Source organism: Mercenaria mercenaria, chromosome 10 (assembly GCF_021730395.1).
Source record: "Mercenaria mercenaria strain notata chromosome 10, MADL_Memer_1, whole genome shotgun sequence".
Classification (NCBI taxonomy): domain Eukaryota; kingdom Metazoa; phylum Mollusca; class Bivalvia; order Venerida; family Veneridae; genus Mercenaria; species Mercenaria mercenaria.
This window is the reverse complement of record NC_069370.1, coordinates 43,334,279-43,353,596: the sequence shown is the minus strand read 5'-3', so window position 1 is coordinate 43,353,596 and position 19,318 is coordinate 43,334,279. Positions and strand designations below refer to the sequence as shown.

The following is a 19,318-nucleotide window of genomic DNA, read 5'->3' as shown; positions in this document are numbered from 1 at the left end:
AAACCAGAAGGCCTAGATCTTAGATATTTGATATGTAACATTGCCTAGTAGACTTCTACAAACTTTATTCAAATCATGTCCCCCGGGGTAAAATTGGCCCTGCCCCAGGGGTCACTTGATTTTACATAGGAAAATCTTAAATTTTTTTCTAAAAATAAACCAAAAGGCCTAGAGCTTAGATATTTCACATGTAGCATTGCCTAGTGGACCTCTACAAAATTTGTTCAAATCATGACCCCAGGGGTCAAATTGTCCCCGCCCCATGGGGTTACTTGATTGTACGTAGAAAAATCTTCAAAATTTTCTAAAAATAAACCAGAAGGCCTAGAGCTCTACAAAATTTGTTCAAATCATGACCCCGGGGGTCAAAATTGACCCCACCCCAGGGGTCACTTGATTTTACATAGGAAAATCTTAAAAAAAATTCTAAAAGTAAACCAGAAGGCCTAGAGCTTAGATATTTGACATGTAGCATTGCCTAGTGGACCTCTACAAAATTTGTTCAAATCATGACCCCCAGGGTCAAATTGACCCCGCCCCATGGGGTTACTTGATTGTACATAGAAAAATCTTCATTTTTTTCTAAAAATAAACCAGAAGGCCTAGATCTTAGATATTTGACATGTAGCATTGCCTAGTGGACCTCTACAAAATTTGTTCAAATCTTGACCCCCCCCCCCCCAGGGTCAGATTGACCCAGCCCTAGGGGTTACTTGATTGTACATAGGGAAAACTTCATAAATTTGCTAAAAATAAACCAGAAGGCCTATAGATCTTTGATATTTGATATGTAGCATTGCCCAGTAGACTTCTACAAACTTTGTTCAAATCCTGACCCCCGGGGTAAAATTGGCCCCGCCCCAGGGATAACTTGATTGTACATCGGAAAATCTTCCAAAAAATTTCTAACAATCATCAGTTTGACATTTGAAACATGTAGCTCATATTTCTCTGGTGAGCGATCCAGGGTCATCATGACCCTCTTGTTCTTTGTTACTATTGCTTATATCTTACTGTAACTTCACATTAACATTGTTCTGCATGCAAACAAAGTATTTGCAGGGGCTGGGCCCATTATACCCAAGGTCAAGGTCACCAAGGTGTTATTTAAGGTTAATGTTTTTCGGCAACCTTTGTGTTTCTGTCATATCTTTGTTACTATTGCTTATATCTAACTGTAAAGTCACATAAACATTGTTCAGCATACAAACAAAATATGTGCAGGGACTGGGCCGTTATACCCAAGGTCATGGTCACCAAGTTGTTATACTTGGAATTATTTTCATTTTAAATTTTTTCAAAAGCTTCGTTTATAGACATATCTTTGGTACTTTAAAAGATAATGACTTGAAATTAAAAACATTTCTTTATAATCATTATCTGCATATGTGATTACAATCCCCATAACTCTAATTGTAATTTTGACAGAATTATGCCCCTTTGATACTTTAAGTTTTTTGGCAATCTTCACTTTCTGGATATAACTTTACGCAGTCAAAATTGACTGTTTATTACGATGTTAATTCATGGTTTACCATGGTAGTTGATGGTCATGGGACAATGGTTTACCATGGTTGACCATGGCTGTGGTAATTTGCACCACAGTCATAAAACATGGTATCAGACTGTGGCCAAAAAACCTTGGTCAGCCATGATTTTTTTCACCATGGTTGGCCAGGGGTTTTGGCCATGGTCTAATACCATGTTTTATGACAGTGGTAGACAACCATGGTTGGGGACCATGGTCGACCGTGATGATTATTGACTATCCCAAAAATACTTAGTAACGAAAAATCAAAATACACTATTTTGATATATTTTAAAATCACTATATTTGAAACAATGTTTTGCACTTTACAAATTATAAACATTCATGTTGAAGGTTTGTTTAAAATATATTAAAATATTTCACGCTGACAGATAAGTAATTAAGGACGGATTGCACCAAACCGGAAGTGACTACTCAGTGTTACATGTGAAGTAGTCCAAAATGTAGTTCCATGCTATGGATGAAATCTGGTATAATGAGTGACATGAGGAGGTGACAGTTAAATTTTTGGCTTATGTTTATTGCTTATTGTATTGAGAATACCGTAGATCTAGACCATTTTCATTGTAAATTTCCTGGAATAAGTTTTATTCTTTGCGAAAAATGTCTACCTACGCGTAATTGCTAAACGGCTGTTTTCATGGGGGCATTTTTAGAGGGTGATGTTTCTCAGAACAGATTATTTTTCTTATATACAACATAACATGTCAATATTTTTCTAGTTTTGATAAGAAGACATGTTATACTAAATGACCATATATGGTTTTCATATCATTGAAATGCTCTAAAGTGCTGAAAATGAGGTCTGAATGTTTTGTTATTAATATGAAATAAATAAGGAATTGAACTGGTAGAATGTAACCTATAAATGTATAAATATGAATTTGAAAGGGTCGTGAAAACACATGACAATTGCAGTCTATATCTATTTTTGCAAGTCAGTCATTTATTTGTCATAAAATTTCTAAGTTGACAACAAATTATAGTCAGACTATGAAAGTTTACCTTTGAATCTGTCTTTAAATGCAGGAAAACTCTGCTTTAACTAGGAAAACTTTTGGAGCCAAAATGCAGTCAGGCGTCTTTGGTACATTGTAAAACTTGATAAGTGTGAAAATTACTAACATGACCATGGTAGAAAAAAGTTGATCACTGTAGACCATGGTCAAACTGATGATCGTCTTTTCTGACCATCGTCGACCATGGCCAGTCTTATCTCAGAATGGTCGACCATGGCCGCCCGTGCTCCTGACCATGCATGTTTTCACGATGGTATTTGATGGTTGACCATGTTAAAACATGTCCAACCATCGAAAACCGTGGTGACGTCATCATTTCGTCTGGGTAGTACAATTTACATGATATAAGATAATGACTTGAAACTTAAAATGTATCTCTATCATCATCATCTGCATGTGTGGTAACAATCCCCATAACTCTGATTTGTATTTTTGACCAAATTATGCCCCTTTCATACTTAATTTTTTTTTTTGACAAACTTTTACAAAAAATATATATATATTGAGACATGAATTCAATAGTAGAGCGCGCTGTCTTACGGACAGCTCTTGTTTTACCAGCAGAACTCTTACAAGTGAAAAATTATAGGGAGTCTCTGTATTGCAGTGTCATTAAGATAGTTACTGCCAACTAGTCTAAAGAGGTCTGTAAATCTAATGGGTTAGATCATTCTTCAGTTTTGGATTTTTGGACTGTTGAGCCATCAGACTGTTTGACTTTTGACCTATTTATCCTTTAGACCACTGGACTTGAACCATTTATATGTTAACAATGTTTTTATTTCAGGATTTGTTATCAAGTTTCTACAGTAGACTTAGTTGTCTTTCATAAGGTTTGAAAACACTGCTTGTAAATCCAATATTATAGTGTCATTGATCTTGGAAGTGATGATTATATTTTCTTGCATTTTTATACCCCCTTCAAATAAGTTGGGGTATATTGTTTTGCAGATGTTGGTAAGTTGCTATGTTGGTCGGTTGGTCCATAGACCAATTGGTTTCCGGATGATAACTCAAGAACACTTTGGCCTAGGATTATGAAAGTTTGTAGGGAGGTTGGCCATAACCAGCAGATGACCCAAATTGATTTTGAGATCAGTAGGTCAAAGGTCAAGGTCACAGTGACCCAGAACAGTTAAACGGTTTCCGGATGATAAGTAAAGAACGCTTCAACCTAGGATCATGAAAGTTGACAGAAAAGATGGCCATGACCAGCAGATGACTATTATTGATTTTGAGGTCAGTAGGTCAAAGGTCAAGGTCACAGTGACCCCGAACAGTTAAATGGTTTCCAGATGATAAGACAAGAACGCTTGGGCCTAGGATCATGAAAGATGACAGGGAAGAAGGTCATAACCAGCAGATGACCGCTATTGATTTTGAGGTCAGTAGGTCAAAAGTTAAGGTCACAGTGACCTGGAACAGTTAAATGGTTTCCGGGTGAAAACTCAAGTGCACTCGGGCCTAGGATCATGAAAGTTGATAGGGATGTTGGTCATGACCAGCAGATGACCCCTATTGATTTTGAGGTCAGTAGGTCAAAGGTCAAGGTCACAGTGACCCGGAACAGTTAAAACATTTCCGGAGGTTAACTTGAGAATGCTTAGGCCTAGGATCACGAAACTTGATAGGTTGGTTGATCATGACCAGCAGATGACCCATATTGATTTTGAATTCAGTAGGTCAAAGGTCCAGGTCACAGTGATCCGGAATAGTTGAACTGTTTTCGGATGATAACTTGAGAATGCTTGGGCCTAGGATCATAACTTAAAAGGGAGGTTGATGGTCAGAGACCACCAATTCAAAAAAGTACAGGGAACTTACTTGGAATGAGGTAAGTGTATACCTGGGAATAAGGTAACGTCTGTGCGTGCTGATTAGTCAGTCATGTAAACAAACCCAGGAAGTGATTATTTTTTCAAAATTGATATTTTTTCACTGCATTTACAGTATTTTATTATACATTTTGACAAAATTTGCTACATTTTATGTGTATTGAAAAAAAGTTTTATCAAAACGAATTTCTCCCGCCATGTCAATGATGTAAACGGGGTCATCTCATTCACACGAAAATTACTTAAATAGAGTAACACTATTCATATATTTTTCGTCCGATATTTTGGTAGAACTAAGATAACTCTTGAAAAACTTGTAATTAGATATACATGTTTCGATGTATTGAAGGCCGTACACGCCATAATGTTACAATGTAAGTCTATGGGAAAACAATTGGTGGTCTCTAACCTGATCATGACCAGCAGATGACCCCTATTGAATTTTGAGGTCAGTAGGTCAAAGGTCAAGGTCACAGTGACCTGGAACAGTCAAACTGTTTCTGGACAATTATTTAAGAATGCTTGGACCTAGGATCAAGAAAATTGCCTATGGAGGTTGGTCATGACAAGCAGAAAACCCCCATTGATTTTGAGGTCAGTAGGCCAAAGGTCAAGGTCACAGTGACCTGGAACAGTTTAACGTTTCCAGACACTAACTTGAGAATGCTTGGGCCTAGGATCACGAAACTTAAGAGAGAGGTTGATCATGACCAGCAAATGACCCCTATTGATTTTGAGGTCAGTAGGTCAAAGGTCAAGGTCACTGTGACCTGGAACAGTTGAACCCTTTCCGGACGATATCTTGAGAATGCTTGGGCATAGGACCACAAAACTTAATAGGAGGTTGATCATAACCAGCAGATGAGCCCTATTGATTTTGAGGTCAGTAGGTCAAAGGTCAATGTCACATTGACCCAGAACTTATTTTGCCAAATAGCTAGAGAATGCTTAAGTCTAAGATCACATTTGATACAGCGGTCACTTATGACTGGTAAATGACCCATAATTATTGATTTGATGTCAGTACGTCAAAATGTCCAGTGCACAGCGACCAAATAATTTCTGTTCCTTGTGCAATTAATGAATGCGTCAAGGGGGGCATTTCGTGTTCTGCGAGCTCTTGTTATTTCATGTTTCATGAATTTCTGTAATTGATGCATTTCAGGTAAAGAAATCTCTTAAATTTCTTTAGCTGATGATTTTATGTTTTAGTTTCCAAAAATATTTGATTTAATGATAATGATTTTACATTCACTCACTTGCATTTCAGATTAAAAAATCTCTTTGACTGATGATGATTTAATATTCTTACATTTGTATTTTCAGGTTTCACAAATCTCTATAACTGATGATGATGCTCAAATCAACAGGAAACTGCCAAAGGAACTTCTTCTGAGGTAAAGTTCAAACTTATAAGTATCCTGAAATGACTGCTTTCCTTGTGATTTCAAATACATATTGGCTACCAAAGATACCTCAGAATGGTTATAAACAATACTGAACTAACTAACCACTCAGTGACTATTTGACTGACCAATGATATTGGGAGAATCTTGTAAAAATATCACAGTAGTTGTGTTTAAAGTGTGTGGAGCCTGCTGTCTCCATATTTTGACACAAGAATGAATATCATACCCTTATGAAAGTTATGTAATAAACTCTGTGAAAAGATCCTTTGGAAGCATAGAACAAAACCAGGCAACATATTAGCAGACTTGGTTTGATTGTATCTCTATGCAAGTACACTTTGTTTTATTAACTGTTTTGAACCATTACTATTACTTAAAGGTTTGAATGACCTAGCACAAGATTTGGGTGTAATCACTTATATAAATTTTTTTTTGAACACTGTTAATATTAGAAGGATGGTATTGTTATACACCCAGAGACCAAAGTATATTGGGGCTGTATTGGAGTCGTGCTTGTCAGTAAGTCAGACTGTCTGCCAAAACTCACTGTCAGTCTATAAATTGGTGTCCACTCTATATTTTCTTAACTGCTGAGAATATGTTTTTAGAACTTGCAATGGTAATTGATTTCATCAAGACAACATGCTGAGAGCAAAACCCAGGTCGCTGGGTCCAAGGTCAGTCTTTGAGGTCAAAGAACAAATAGCATAACTTGTGTTAGCTCCATATTGTCTAAACACTGCTTAGAACATTTTCATAAAACTAACGTCAATTGTTTACCTGATCAAGATGACATGCAGAGTACACAACTTGGTGAGTAGGTTCAAGGTCAAGGTCACATTGGAAAGTAAAGCATTTTGCCTTCACTGTATCAAAGTGGCATCTGGAGGGATTAATCATCTTTATAGAGTGATAGCTCTAGCTGATTTATTTTGAAACTGTTATTGCTTTATAAAGTTCTGGAGTTGAGAATTGTTAACCATTAACATGTCACCTCAATTGACCATGATTTTGTGGTAGATATTACAACATGTTTAACATTGAAAACTGGAATTCCAGAGCATTTTTTGAAACTATCTGAAAAATTAACTGTATGTACATAAACTTGTCTTTAAAAATGTTAGTATTGTTCTATTTTTCAGAATTTTCTCCTTCTTAGATGTGGTGACCCTGTGTCGATGTGCTCAAGTCTCTAAGGTAAATTAGGTCTCATATAGATACTGTTAATTCATTAATATTTGTTGGAATGATTTTTGTGAATTTCAAGGTCAATTCAATCCACAAAATTAAATCCAAAGACAAAATAAAATACACATTCATTTGATGTTTAAAGGTTAAAAACCACAAATTTATATCCAGGAAATAACCATTTTGGTTCAAACCACAAAATTTCTTGTCTGCAAAATCAAATGGTTTCACTGTATTTGTCAGTATATATTGCTTTTTTGGAGAAAGCAGGTTTAATATACAGTACTTCAGCTGTTATACATAATGTATTGCTACAAAAGTGTAAATATTGAGAAGCAGTTTGAAAGTAGTTTGTGTAGCAGAGTGGTTACGGACGGTTACTGACCTTGAATCTATTTCCTGTCACCACCCTGTTTTAGATATAGAACTTGTTTCATATCTCGAAGCTATCCACTCATCATGAATAAGGTTACACTTGGACTACCCGTGTGACCACCTAGCTGTGCCAGAAACGATGTCCGAAGGGCACCACGGATCTGACCTTGAAGGTTGCAAAATGACTGAAATTGTGTTGGTGTTATTTATAGACCTTAATTATCAGCTGTGTGATTCACTATTTCATGGAAAAGAATGGCATAAGTCTATTTAGAGATACATACAGGAAATTGATACTTGAAACTATTCAACAATGTAACACTCAAAGCAGAATTGTAGGGTTTTTCAGTGATATGATATGTACATCAATAAAATGTAGAAAAGTTGATCAGATAAACAAGCTTTTTAAGTTATTTTTAGCTCATCTGATTTTTTGAAAAAAAATGATGAGTTATTGTCATCACTTGAGCGGTTGTCGGCGTCGGCGTCGGCGTCGGTGTCGGCGTCGGCGTCTGCGTCGGCGTTGCCTGGTTAAGTTTTATGTTTAGGTCAGCTTTTCTCCTAAACTATCAAAGCTATTGCTTTGAAACTTGGAATACTTGTTCACCATCATAAGCTGACCCTGTATAGCAAGAAACATAACTCCATCTTGCTTTTTGCAAGATTTATGGCCCCTTTTGTACTTAGAAAATATCAGATTTCTTGGTTAAGTTTTATGTTTAGGTCAACTTTTCTCCTAAACTATCAAAGCTATTGCTTTGAAACTTGGAATACTTGTTCACCATCATGAGCAGACCCTGTACATCAAGAAACTTAACTCCATCTTGCTTTTTGCAAGAATTATTGCCCCTTTTGGACTTAGAAAATCAGTTTTCTTGGTTAAGTTTTATGTTTAGGTCAGCTTTTATCCTAAACTATCAAAGCTATTCCTTTAAAACTTGCAACACTTGTTCACCATCATAAGCTGACCCTGTACAGCAAGAAACATAACTCCATCCTGCTTTTTGCAAGATTTATGGCCCCTTTTGGACTTAGAAAATATCAGATTTCTTGGTTAAGTTTTATGTTTAGGTCAACTTTTTCTCTTAAACTATCGAAGCTATTGCTTTAAAACTTGCAACTCTTGTTCACCATCATAAGCTGACCCTGTACAGCAAGCAACATAACTCCATCCTGCTTTTTGCAATAATTATTGCCCTTTTTGGACTTAGAAAAATCATTTTCTTGGTTGAATATTATGTTTAAGTCAACTTTTCTCATAAACTATCAAAGCTATTGCTTTAAAACTTGCAACAGTTTTTCACCATCATAAGTGGACACTGTACATCAAGAAACATAACTCTATCCTGCTTTTTGCAAGAGTGATGGCCCTTTTTAGACTTAGAAAATCATGGGTAGGACAATATTTCTATTATACAAAAAAAATCAGATGAGCATCAGCACCCGCAAGGCGGTGCTCTTGTTTTATGTGATCTTTGTTTACAATCATTTTTAACTCCGCTATTCAAGTCTGAGCTATTCTGCTTACCCTGGTGTTGTCGTTGGCATCACACCTTGGTTAAAGTTTTGCATGCAAGTACGTATAGCTATCATTTAAAGGCATGTAGCTTTGAAACTTATTTTTTTCTTTTTCTAGGTCAATTACCAACCTCACTGGGGTCAAAACCCATAACTCTGACATGCATTTTGGCCAAATTATGCCCCTTTTTGGACTTAAATCCTGGTTAAAGTTTAACATAAAAGTTACTATCTCAAAAAGTAATGCAGATGTTGAATTGAAACTTCACAGATTTCTTCTGGTTTATAAAACTTGGTCATAGCATTTTTTGTAAATTTTTTATAATTTATGGTATTTCCTCAAGCTCAAGTAGAGAACAATTTCAGTGTGATGGCCACTATCTAAAACATTTGCAGAGAATTCATTACAGCATTAATTTTGATAAAAGAAACATCAAACTATTGTTAAACAATTATAAAACACAAAATAAAACTAGTACAGTAAATATCGTTTTTTCTAGGGTGCCTCAAGTACTCAGATTTAATGAGATAGAATTCTAACTCCAACATTGAAAAATTAAGGTCGATTCCTGTGGGCCTGTTTTGAATTTTGCTCACTTCATTCAAAAATAGCCTTGGGGCAGAAGTAAAACCTACCTGCATTTCTTCCACAATATGTAATCTATTATAAAAGAATGAAGGCAAAATAGAGAACTTTTACCGCATGTAACTCAGTATTTTTTAAGATGTCTAACTCTACCCATCCTGATTCAGAGGTTAATTCACTTTGCACAGCAAGAAATCGCTTATAAAATGAAAATTTTCCACTTTTGTACAATACATCCATAATAAGTCTTGAAAGAAGTAAAAACTTATTAAAAGAAAAGGAAAATATGGAAAAAATCATTTTGGTCCCAGTGGGATTGAACCTACTGCAGTCAAAGTAGGTTTATGGTAGGAATTGAATACTCTTCAAAAAAGAGGTACTCTATTACAGGTCCAATACCTTAACATTTAGGGTAATTTTCCTGCTTCTGGGACAACAATTCGAATAGTCGAGCATAATGGCTCTTGTAAACATTTAGCCTGCTGGCAGCAAGTGATTTTGCCTTTGTGACCAGTGCAGTCTAAGATCAGCCTGCACGGACTGATCATGGTCTGTACACTAGCTGTTTGCTATTCAGTCAGTAAATTTTCAGTGAACACCCCTTTAAATAATAAGTGGAACTGCCCAAATTGAATAATTTACCAGGGCAAAGGTTAACATGCTCGTAAGGAATTTTATAGTTTTGGCTATAAACTCTTTTCATTAGGATAGGATTTTGTGGATCTCAAATTTTGCACATGAAATGACTGGGAAGTTTACCGTTCATTGTAATTTCATTTTGTGGATTGACTTAACCACAGAATCCATGCAAAATTAGTCCCCCATGAAAATTAAAGATTTTACAGTGCATGAAATTAACTTTTCTGTCAACCACCCAAAGGGGATTGTCTCCAGAAATGCAGTAAGTTCTGCAACATTAAGGAATCTGTATTGTCTTGGAAAAAATAATGGTATTAACAGTTTCTTAGAGAGAATTTAAACAATATATACCGCTCTTGCATGGCATAAATACTAGTAATTACCAGTAATTGCGTTCTCTCAGAGATATGCAACCAGTTATTATAGAAATTTTATTGCGTTAAGTATTTAGGATAGATCATGCCTTAATGTGGGAAGTATTGATCCTGCCTGTATGTTTTTTATAGCAAGTCAGTGGATTCTAGAACACTTGTTGTATAAAACATTTTGTTAATATTTAATTTTATAAAGTGTCGATTCTAGCAAAAATTGCTGTTTTTTCGCTTTGTGGGGGCGTTTTTATTGAGAGAATGTAGATTCTCATATTTAAGCAGTGTTCATTTTATGCATTGTTCCTTGGGACAACTTAAACTTTTCGATTGGAACAGTTGTTTCAAACCAAAATTAGAAAAAAGATGACTAGCATCTACTGACAAAAATTTCAGGAAAAACTTACATGGTTCAAGATGTTGATCATGGGCTTACTTGCCTTTCTTGTTATACGCCCAAAGGGACGTATTATGTTATGACGCTGGTGTCCGTCTGTCCGTCCGTCCATCTGTCCGTTAGCAATTTTGTGTCCGCTCTGTAACCCTTGAACCCCTAGAAGGATTTCAAGGAAACTTTACACAAAAGTTCACCACACCGAGAGGATGTGCAGAGCGCATGTTTTGGATGTCTCGCTTCAAGGTCAAGGTCACACTTAGGAGTCAAAGGTCATATCAGTTTGTTTCGTGTCCGCTCTGTAACTCTTGAACCCCTTGAAGGATTTCAAAGAAACTTGACACAAATGTTCACCACACCAAGATGACGTGCAGAGAAAATTTTGCTCCCATCCAATGATGTAAGCCTTCGGGCCTATATTGCCAAATGGTGGCGCTCTTGTTATAATACTTGATAAAGTCTTTTTGCAGAACCAAAGTATACGCAGGACCATTATTCTTTAGTTTTGAAAGTCTGAAACTAAACTAAACTTTAAAAGACTGATACTTATTTGGAAATTGGCACAGAATGTAAATTAAAACCTCAGCTCCAGACAGCTGCAATTTTCAGTTTAACTTACATGGAGAACTATTTGGCTCTAGTACAAAATATTTGAATACCTGTCAGGTCAACTGACCATTGTTGAAATACTGTTAAATAAATGACTTTATTGTCTTTAAACCAAATCAAGGTGAAGCAAACAAACCTAATGCCATGTACAGAACAGTAACCTGAGCCTACCATACATGATACAGCTCTGGAGTGAGTGATACTGGGATAGTATGGGTTATTGTATTAAATTACAAAAGTTGGCAAAGTTCAAGACTTGTGTAAAAGTTGAATTAAGACCCCAGATGCCACTTCAGGCATTATAACAGACTTAAGATGGTTACCGGAAAGATCCAATGGCCTTTCATAACCAAAGGTTAGGGAGGTTAGGGTACTAACTCTTCAGCAGAATTTATGTGTATATGCCCTTCCTAGGGCATGTTTTGTGCAATGTTTTTAGTCTAAAATATGTAAAGGCAGTCAGTGACCATAGCTGCTTAATAGTGTCTGTAATTATGCAGCTTTGCCAGTATGTGAACTGGTTTCCTTACTTAGGTAATGATCAGTTTGCTGTGATTATAAGATTTTTTGATCAATATCGACAGTTTTCAGTTTTCAATATAGCTTGGTGCTAGGCTATTTAAAGCCTCCAACTATTATGAAGGAGATAATTATCATTGGTCAGTCTGTTCAAGTTAAATCACAGCTGCCTTAAGAATTTAGATAACTGAGACTGTTTATTAAGGTAGTGGACCAGTATTGATTGCATGTTCTTGTATGGTGTTTCGGTATTCAGCTGATGATAATGTAGCTCATACGGAGCACCTGACTTTCCATTCATACCGGAGAATGCCAAAGTCACATACAGAGAATATGTAATGAAGCGGAAATTTCTGTTTGTCATTACATTAAGGACGTATGCTAGAATTTGGTACAAAAAATTGCAATAAAAATCATAGGTCACCGGTATTGAAAAAGAGTTATCTGCCCTTGAAAACGACGTTTCCCCCAAAAATGATGTTTTCAAGGGCAGATAACTCTTTTTCGAATCCGGTGACCTATGATTTTTATTGCATTTTTTTGTTTCTTAGATGATTGTCCTTCAATATCCAAAGTTTAAAGAAATTCTGTTATTGGGAAAATTTTCGCCCATCTCATATACAGAGAATTCTAGCGTACGCCTTTAAAGAAGTACAGTGAGACAGATTTATGACAGACATGCAGATTTATCAATGCGTCAATATTAAGTAAGAGTTTTGTTTGCAGACATATTTTTCCTTGCTGGCATTATGTTGCTTTGTTATTGTACGGGAATACAACTGTTTTCTAAAACTGGAATCCATAAACAACAAAGTAATTTAGATTTTGAGTCGTTCTAGCATGCAGTTCCAATATTATTACTGTAAAATGTAGTATGGCTATTAAATTACAAATTATAAGATAGAAGCAATATCCTGAATGTATAGTATTGCAGTATCTGTTGTTTGTCTGGTGTTAAAGGCACTCCAGATTTTGGCTTGAAATATTCTTTCTTTAAAATTGAAGTTTGGTCATATAAACTTTAGAACATGACTTTTTGTTTCTAAACTTAGTCAATCTTAAAAATGCCAAATCAAGAAAAAAAAAATGACTGTGTCTGGAATCAAACTCAGGCTGCTGTGGCAGTAAAACGTTGCTGCGTTCTTGACCAATACACCATGGGTCATCTGGGGTCAAAAACTAGGTCACCAGGTCAAATCAATAGAAAAGCTTATTAACACTCTAAAGCCTAATCTTAATGAAACTTGGTCAGAATTTTAATCTTGATGGTCTTTAGAGTAAGTTTGAATCTGGGTTATCTGGGGTAAAAAACTAGGTCACCAGGTCAAATCAAAGGAAAAGCTTGTTAACACTCTAGAGGTCACAATTTTGGCCCAATCTTAATGAAACTTGGTCAGAATGTTACCCTCATTAAAATCTTGGACAGATTCGATATTGGGTCATCTGGGGTCAAAAACTAGGTCACCAGGTCAAATCAAAGGAAAAGCTTGTTAGCACTCTAGAGGTCACAATTTTGGCCCAATCTTAATGAAACTTGGTCAGAATGTTACCCTCAATAAAGTCTTGGACGAGTTCAATATTGGGTCATCTGGGATCAAAAACTAGGTCACCAGGTCAAATCAATAGAAAAGCTTATTAACACTCTAAAGCCTAATCTTAATGAAACTTGGTCAGAATTTTAATCTTGATGGTCTTTAGAGTAAGTTCGAATCTGGGTTATCTGGGGTAAAAAACTAGGTCACCAGGTCAAATCAAAGGAAAAGCTTGTTAACACTCTAGAGGTCACATATATGACTGTATCTTCATGAAACTTGGTCAGAATGTTAATCTTGATGATCTTTAGGGTAATCTTGAATCTAGGTCATCTGGGTTAAAAAACTAGGTCACCAGTTCAAATCAAAGGAAAAGCTTGTTAACACTCTAGAGGTCACAATTTTGGCCCAATCTTAATGAAACTTGGTCAGAATGTTACCCTCATTAAAATCTTGGACAGATTCGATATTGGGTCATCTTGGGTGAAAAACTAGGTCACCAGGTCAAATCAAAGGAAAAGCTTGTTAGCACTCTAGAGGTCACAATTTTGGCCCAATCTTAATGAAACTTGGTCAGAATGTTACCCTCAATAAAGTCTTGGACGAGTTCAATATTGGGTCATCTGGGATCAAAAACTAGGTCACCAGGTCAAATCAAAAGGAAAGCTTGTTAACACTGTATAGGCCACACTTTTGACTGTATCTTCATGAAACTTGGTCAGAATGTAAATCTTGATGATCTATAGGGTAAGTTAGAATCTGGGTCATCCGAGGTAAAAAACTAGGTCACCAGGTCAAATCAAAGGAAAAGCTAGTTAACACTCTAGAGGCCACATTTATGACCATATCTTAATGAAACTTGGTCAGAATGTTAATCTTGATGATCTATAGGTAAAGTTCAAATCTTGGTCAGGTGGGGTCAGGTCACAGGTCACATCAGAGGAAAAGCTTGTTAACTCTCTAGAGGCCACATTTGTGGCAATATCTCTATTAAACTTGATCGGAATGTTACCCTCAATAAAATCTTGGACGAGTTCGTTTTTGGATCATCTGAGGTCACAAACTAGGCCACCAGCTCAAATCAAAGGAAAAGCTTGTTAACACTCTAGAGACCACATTCGTGGCTATATCTCTATGAAACTTAATCAGAATGTTTGTCTTGATGACCTCTAGGTCAAGTTCGAATCTGGATTATGTGGGATCAAAAACTAGGTCACCAGGTCAAAAAATCAAAGGAAAAACCTGTTAACACTCTAGAGGTCACATTTATGACTGTTTGTTCATGAATCTTGGTCAGAATGTTAACCTTGATGATCTTTAGGTCAAGTTCAAATCTGGGTCATGTGGGGTCAAAACTAGGTCACTAGGTCAAATCAAAGGAAAAGCTAGATAACTCTCTAGAGGCCACATTTATGACCGTATCTTAATGAAACTTGGTCAGAATGTTAACCTTGATGATCTTTAGGTCAGTTTCCAGTCTGGGTCAAGTGGGGTAAAAAACTAGGTCACCAGGTCAGATCAAAGTTAAACTTGTAAACAATCTAGAGGCCACATTTATGATTGTATCTTCATGAAACATGGTCAGAATGTTAATCTTTATGATCTTCAGGTCAGGTTCGAGTCTGGGTCATGTGGGGTCAAAAACTAGGTCACTAGGTCAGATCGAAGGAAAAAGCAAGTTAATACTTTAGAGGCCACATTTATGACCATATCTTAATGAAACTTTGTCAGAATGTTAATCTTGATGATCTGATCTTTAGGTCCATAGGTCAGGTGAGTGATACAGGGCCTTCAAGGCCCTCTTGTTTTGTTGTAGAATGATCTGGAGGTCAGTGCCCTTTAAAGGTGGATTACACTTAATCAAAATGAGATGTGACTTTTTGCTTTGAAATTCCTATTCGTGTTTAAGATTTTGTTTTGGACAAAATAAATTGTGCAATGTTCAGACATGTTCTGTGTCAATTTCACATCTTACAAAAGTGTTTCCGTTTAAATATTCATTATTGTTTTGGTGATAAATATGTTATTATGTAACATTTCTAGCAGTTCCTAAAATGTTGGCAAGAAATAAATATTCATTTGATACCCTTCCAGCTCTGTTTATGCATGTCAAGAAAGAGCATTAAATTTTGTATTGATATAATTTTACTGTCTGTAAAATGATAAATGTCATTTTGTATTAGACATTTTGAGGCAGCATTTATCATAAAAAGAGCATTTTGCATCATCTGCAGAAATATATATTTATTAAATTACCGAAGCTGTTAAGTAATAAAAAGGCTTAATTGTAAGCTTTGTAGTTAAAAATCAGATGGAGTAGTCAGTCATAATGGCTGAGTTGCATAACTCCAGGCACTTAAAATAGTTCCATATTTTTACATTGTGAACTTTATTTTTGGCAGTCTTTTACTTATAATATCTTCAGTGTAAAAACGAATGTAGGCGTAATTCTTACAGCTGCAAATAAAATGATTCCAGTGAATGGTGTACCTTTTGTGAGCATATCAGGGTATGTGAGATGGAATTTTGTCACACCTTGGTGTAAAAAGGGGTTGATATCTCCAGAAGAGCATTTCATTCTACAGTTTTAAGCATGTGTTACTATCTTGGAGAAAAATTATAGTGTTAAACAGTATATATAGCTCTGGCAAGGCATCAGTACTAGTAGTTATCAGTATCTGCATTCTCTCAGAGACATGCAGTCAGCTATTATAGAAATTTTGTAGCATTAACTATTTAGAATAGATCAAACCTAATTTGGGAAGAATTGATTGTGTTTGTAGAAAAGAATGGCATTGCAAATTCACTTTTATAAGTTAGACCATAATATTTGAAAATGACTGATGAAAATAATCTTCTGATAAACAGTTCCTGTACATTTGATGAAATTATTATAAGATCCTACATGCCACTTCAAGCATTATTTCAATCTTAAAAGAGAATTTTGAATGAATAACAGCAAGCCAGATGAGTGACTTGGTTACCTGAATGAATTTTAATCCCTAACAAGATTGAAAACCTACAGCTGTGAATGCCAAGTAAGTCAGTCAGTGACCTTAACTAGTGGGTCATTGAGATCCCCATAATTTAACTAGTGGTCAGTGTACCTAAATATTTGGTCACAGAAACCCTGTTTACTTGTCTAGTAATCAATCTGCAGTGAACCTAAATATTTAGCAACAAAACCCTGTTTACTTGTCTAGTGATCAGTCTGCAGTGAACCTAGATATTTAGCAACAAAACCCTGTTTACTTGTCTAGTGATCGATCTGCAGTGAACCTAGATATTTAGCAACAAAACCCTGTTTACTTGTCTAGTGATCAGTCTGCAGTGAACCTAGATATTTAGCAACAAAACCCTGTTTACTTGCCTAGTGATCAGTCTGCAGTGAACCTAGATATTTAGCAACAAAACCCTGTTTACTACAAAACCCTGTTTACTTGCCTAGTGATCAGTCTGCAGTGAACCTAGATATTTAGCAACAAAACCCTGTTTACTTGTCTAGTGATCAGTCTGCAGTGAACCTAGATATTTAGCAACAAAACCCTGTTTACTTGTCTAGTGATCGATCTGCAGTGAACCTAGATATTTAGCAACAAAACCCTGTTTACTTGTCAAGTGATCGATCTGCAGTGAACCTAAATATTTAGCAACAAAACCCTGTTTACTTGTCAAGTGATCAGTCTGCAGTGAACCTAAATATTTGGCCACAAAACCCTGTTTACTTGTCTAGTAATCAGTCTGCAGTGAACCTAAATATTTAGCAACAAAACCCTGTTTACTTGTCTAGTGATCAGTCTGCAGTGAACCTAAATATTTAGCAACAAAACCCTGTTTACTTGTCTAGTGATCGATCTGCAGTGAACCTATATATTTAGCAACAAAACCCTGTTTACTTATCAAGTGATCGATCTGCAGTGAACCTAAATATTTAGCAACAAAACCCTGTTTACTTGTCTAGTGATCGATCTGCAGTGAACCTAAATATTTAGCAACAAAACCCTGTTTACTAGTCTAGTGATCGATCTGCAGTGAACCTAAATATTTAGCAACAAAACCCAGTTTACTAGTCTAGTGATCGATCTGCAGTGAACCTAAATATTTGGCCACAAAACCCTGTTTACTTGTCTAGTAATCAGTCTGCAGTGAACCTACATATTTGGCCACAAAACCCTGTTTACTTGTCTAGTAATCAGTCTGCAGTGAACCTAAATATTTGGCCACAAAACCCTGTTTACTTGTCTAGTAATCAGTCTGCAGTGAACCTAAATATTTAGCAACAAAACCCTGTTTACTTGTCTAGTAATCAATCTGCAGTGAACCTATATATTTAGCAACAAAACCCTGTTTACTTGTCTAGTGATCGATCTGCAGTGAACCTAGATATTTAGCAACAAAACCCTGTTTACTTGTCTAGTAATCGATCTGCATTGAACCTAGATATTTAGCAACAACCCCGTTTACTTGTCTAGTAATCGATCTGCAGTGAACCTAGATATTTAGCAACAAAACCCTGTTTACTTGTCTAGTGATCAGTCTGCAGTGAACCTAAATATTAGGCCACAAAAACCCGTTTTTCTTGTCTAGTGATCAGTCTGCAATGCATGCATTTTGTTATCATAGTGGTTTCATTCTGATGGTCTCCCACAACTAATGCTCGAGTTAATTCTGGTTTGAAGCCAGTTTTGCCTCCATCAAGTTACTCTCAGTTTTCGTTCTGGTTTGAAGTTGACATGCTACCCACAGCCATAGTTCTCACTTTTTATTCTGGTTTGAAGCTGACATGCAGACTCCCACTGCCAGTTCTCACTTTATATGTTGGCTTGAGTCCCAACATGCAGCCTCCCACAACCTCTTTAACATATCATTGATCATGAAGTTTATTGAAAGTATTGCAGCTACTTTAAAGAAAGGTGAGACTGAAATCTTGCTTTGTCATTGTACAAGAAAAAATCATATTGCTAAAACTGGAAGCTGTATAAATAAGTAACTTAAGATGAATGCAGTTTTGAGATGTTTTAGCTTATAATTCAATAGTAATTTGTAAAATATTGCAACAAGTATGGCTATTTGAATTACAGGTTATTCATAAATGTTACTCAAAATACTAGAGGAAATTTCTTCATCTAGAAATGCTGAGACAGTGACACTGCCTCTGCAGTTTTTAGAGCAAAAATCTTTAATTGAAGCTCGCGATCCCAGAATTTTCAGTTAAAGCTTAGGTTATGCCCCTTTAACCTTTAGCCTGCTAGCGGCAAGTGATTCTGCCTTTGTGACCAGTGCAGACCAAGATCAGCCTGCACATCCGTGCAGTCTGATCATGGTCTGCACTGTTCGCTATTCAGTCAGTAAATTTTCAGTAAACACCCCTTCAAATGATAAATGGTACTGCCCAAATTGAATGATGGACCAGTCTATTATAGAAATTTAGCAGGCTAAAGGTTAAGGAAAAAGTTAATGTACATAGCCCAGGTTTTGCAGCATTACTATTCCTAGTGTCTGTTTCTGCAAAGATACAAGAAGTCTCTCCTTGGCACAGTGGTTAAAGTCAGTGACTTTTAATAATTTGCTTTCCCTGCTATGGGTTCAAAACATCCCTAGAGGTGTAGAATTTTTTTTATATGAGGAAGCTGTCCAGCTGGTTTCTGGAAATTCTTTTGTTTAGAAAAATACAAACAAAGATGTACTAGGATGTTTTGTGTCATGGATTATGGAGATTATTGTTGTGAATTTTAATTTAGTAGATGTAATTTGATAGAAGCTGAACACCCTGAAATT

At 36.1% G+C, this 19,318-nt stretch overlaps 1 protein-coding gene across 4 annotated transcripts in view; it reads left to right on the top strand.

Annotated features, from left to right (window-relative positions):
- Window positions 1-19,318, top strand: part of LOC123561760 (F-box/LRR-repeat protein 20-like) — a 75,342-nt gene that overhangs the window by 18,580 nt on the left and 37,444 nt on the right. For all 4 annotated transcript variants that reach the window (XM_053552933.1, XM_053552931.1, XM_053552932.1 and 1 more), the window contains 2 exons: window positions 5,730-5,800; window positions 6,955-7,009. In XM_053552933.1, the coding sequence (XP_053408908.1) occupies window positions 5,730-5,800; window positions 6,955-7,009 (126 nt within the window). The remainder of the gene's footprint in view (window positions 1-5,729; window positions 5,801-6,954; window positions 7,010-19,318) is intronic.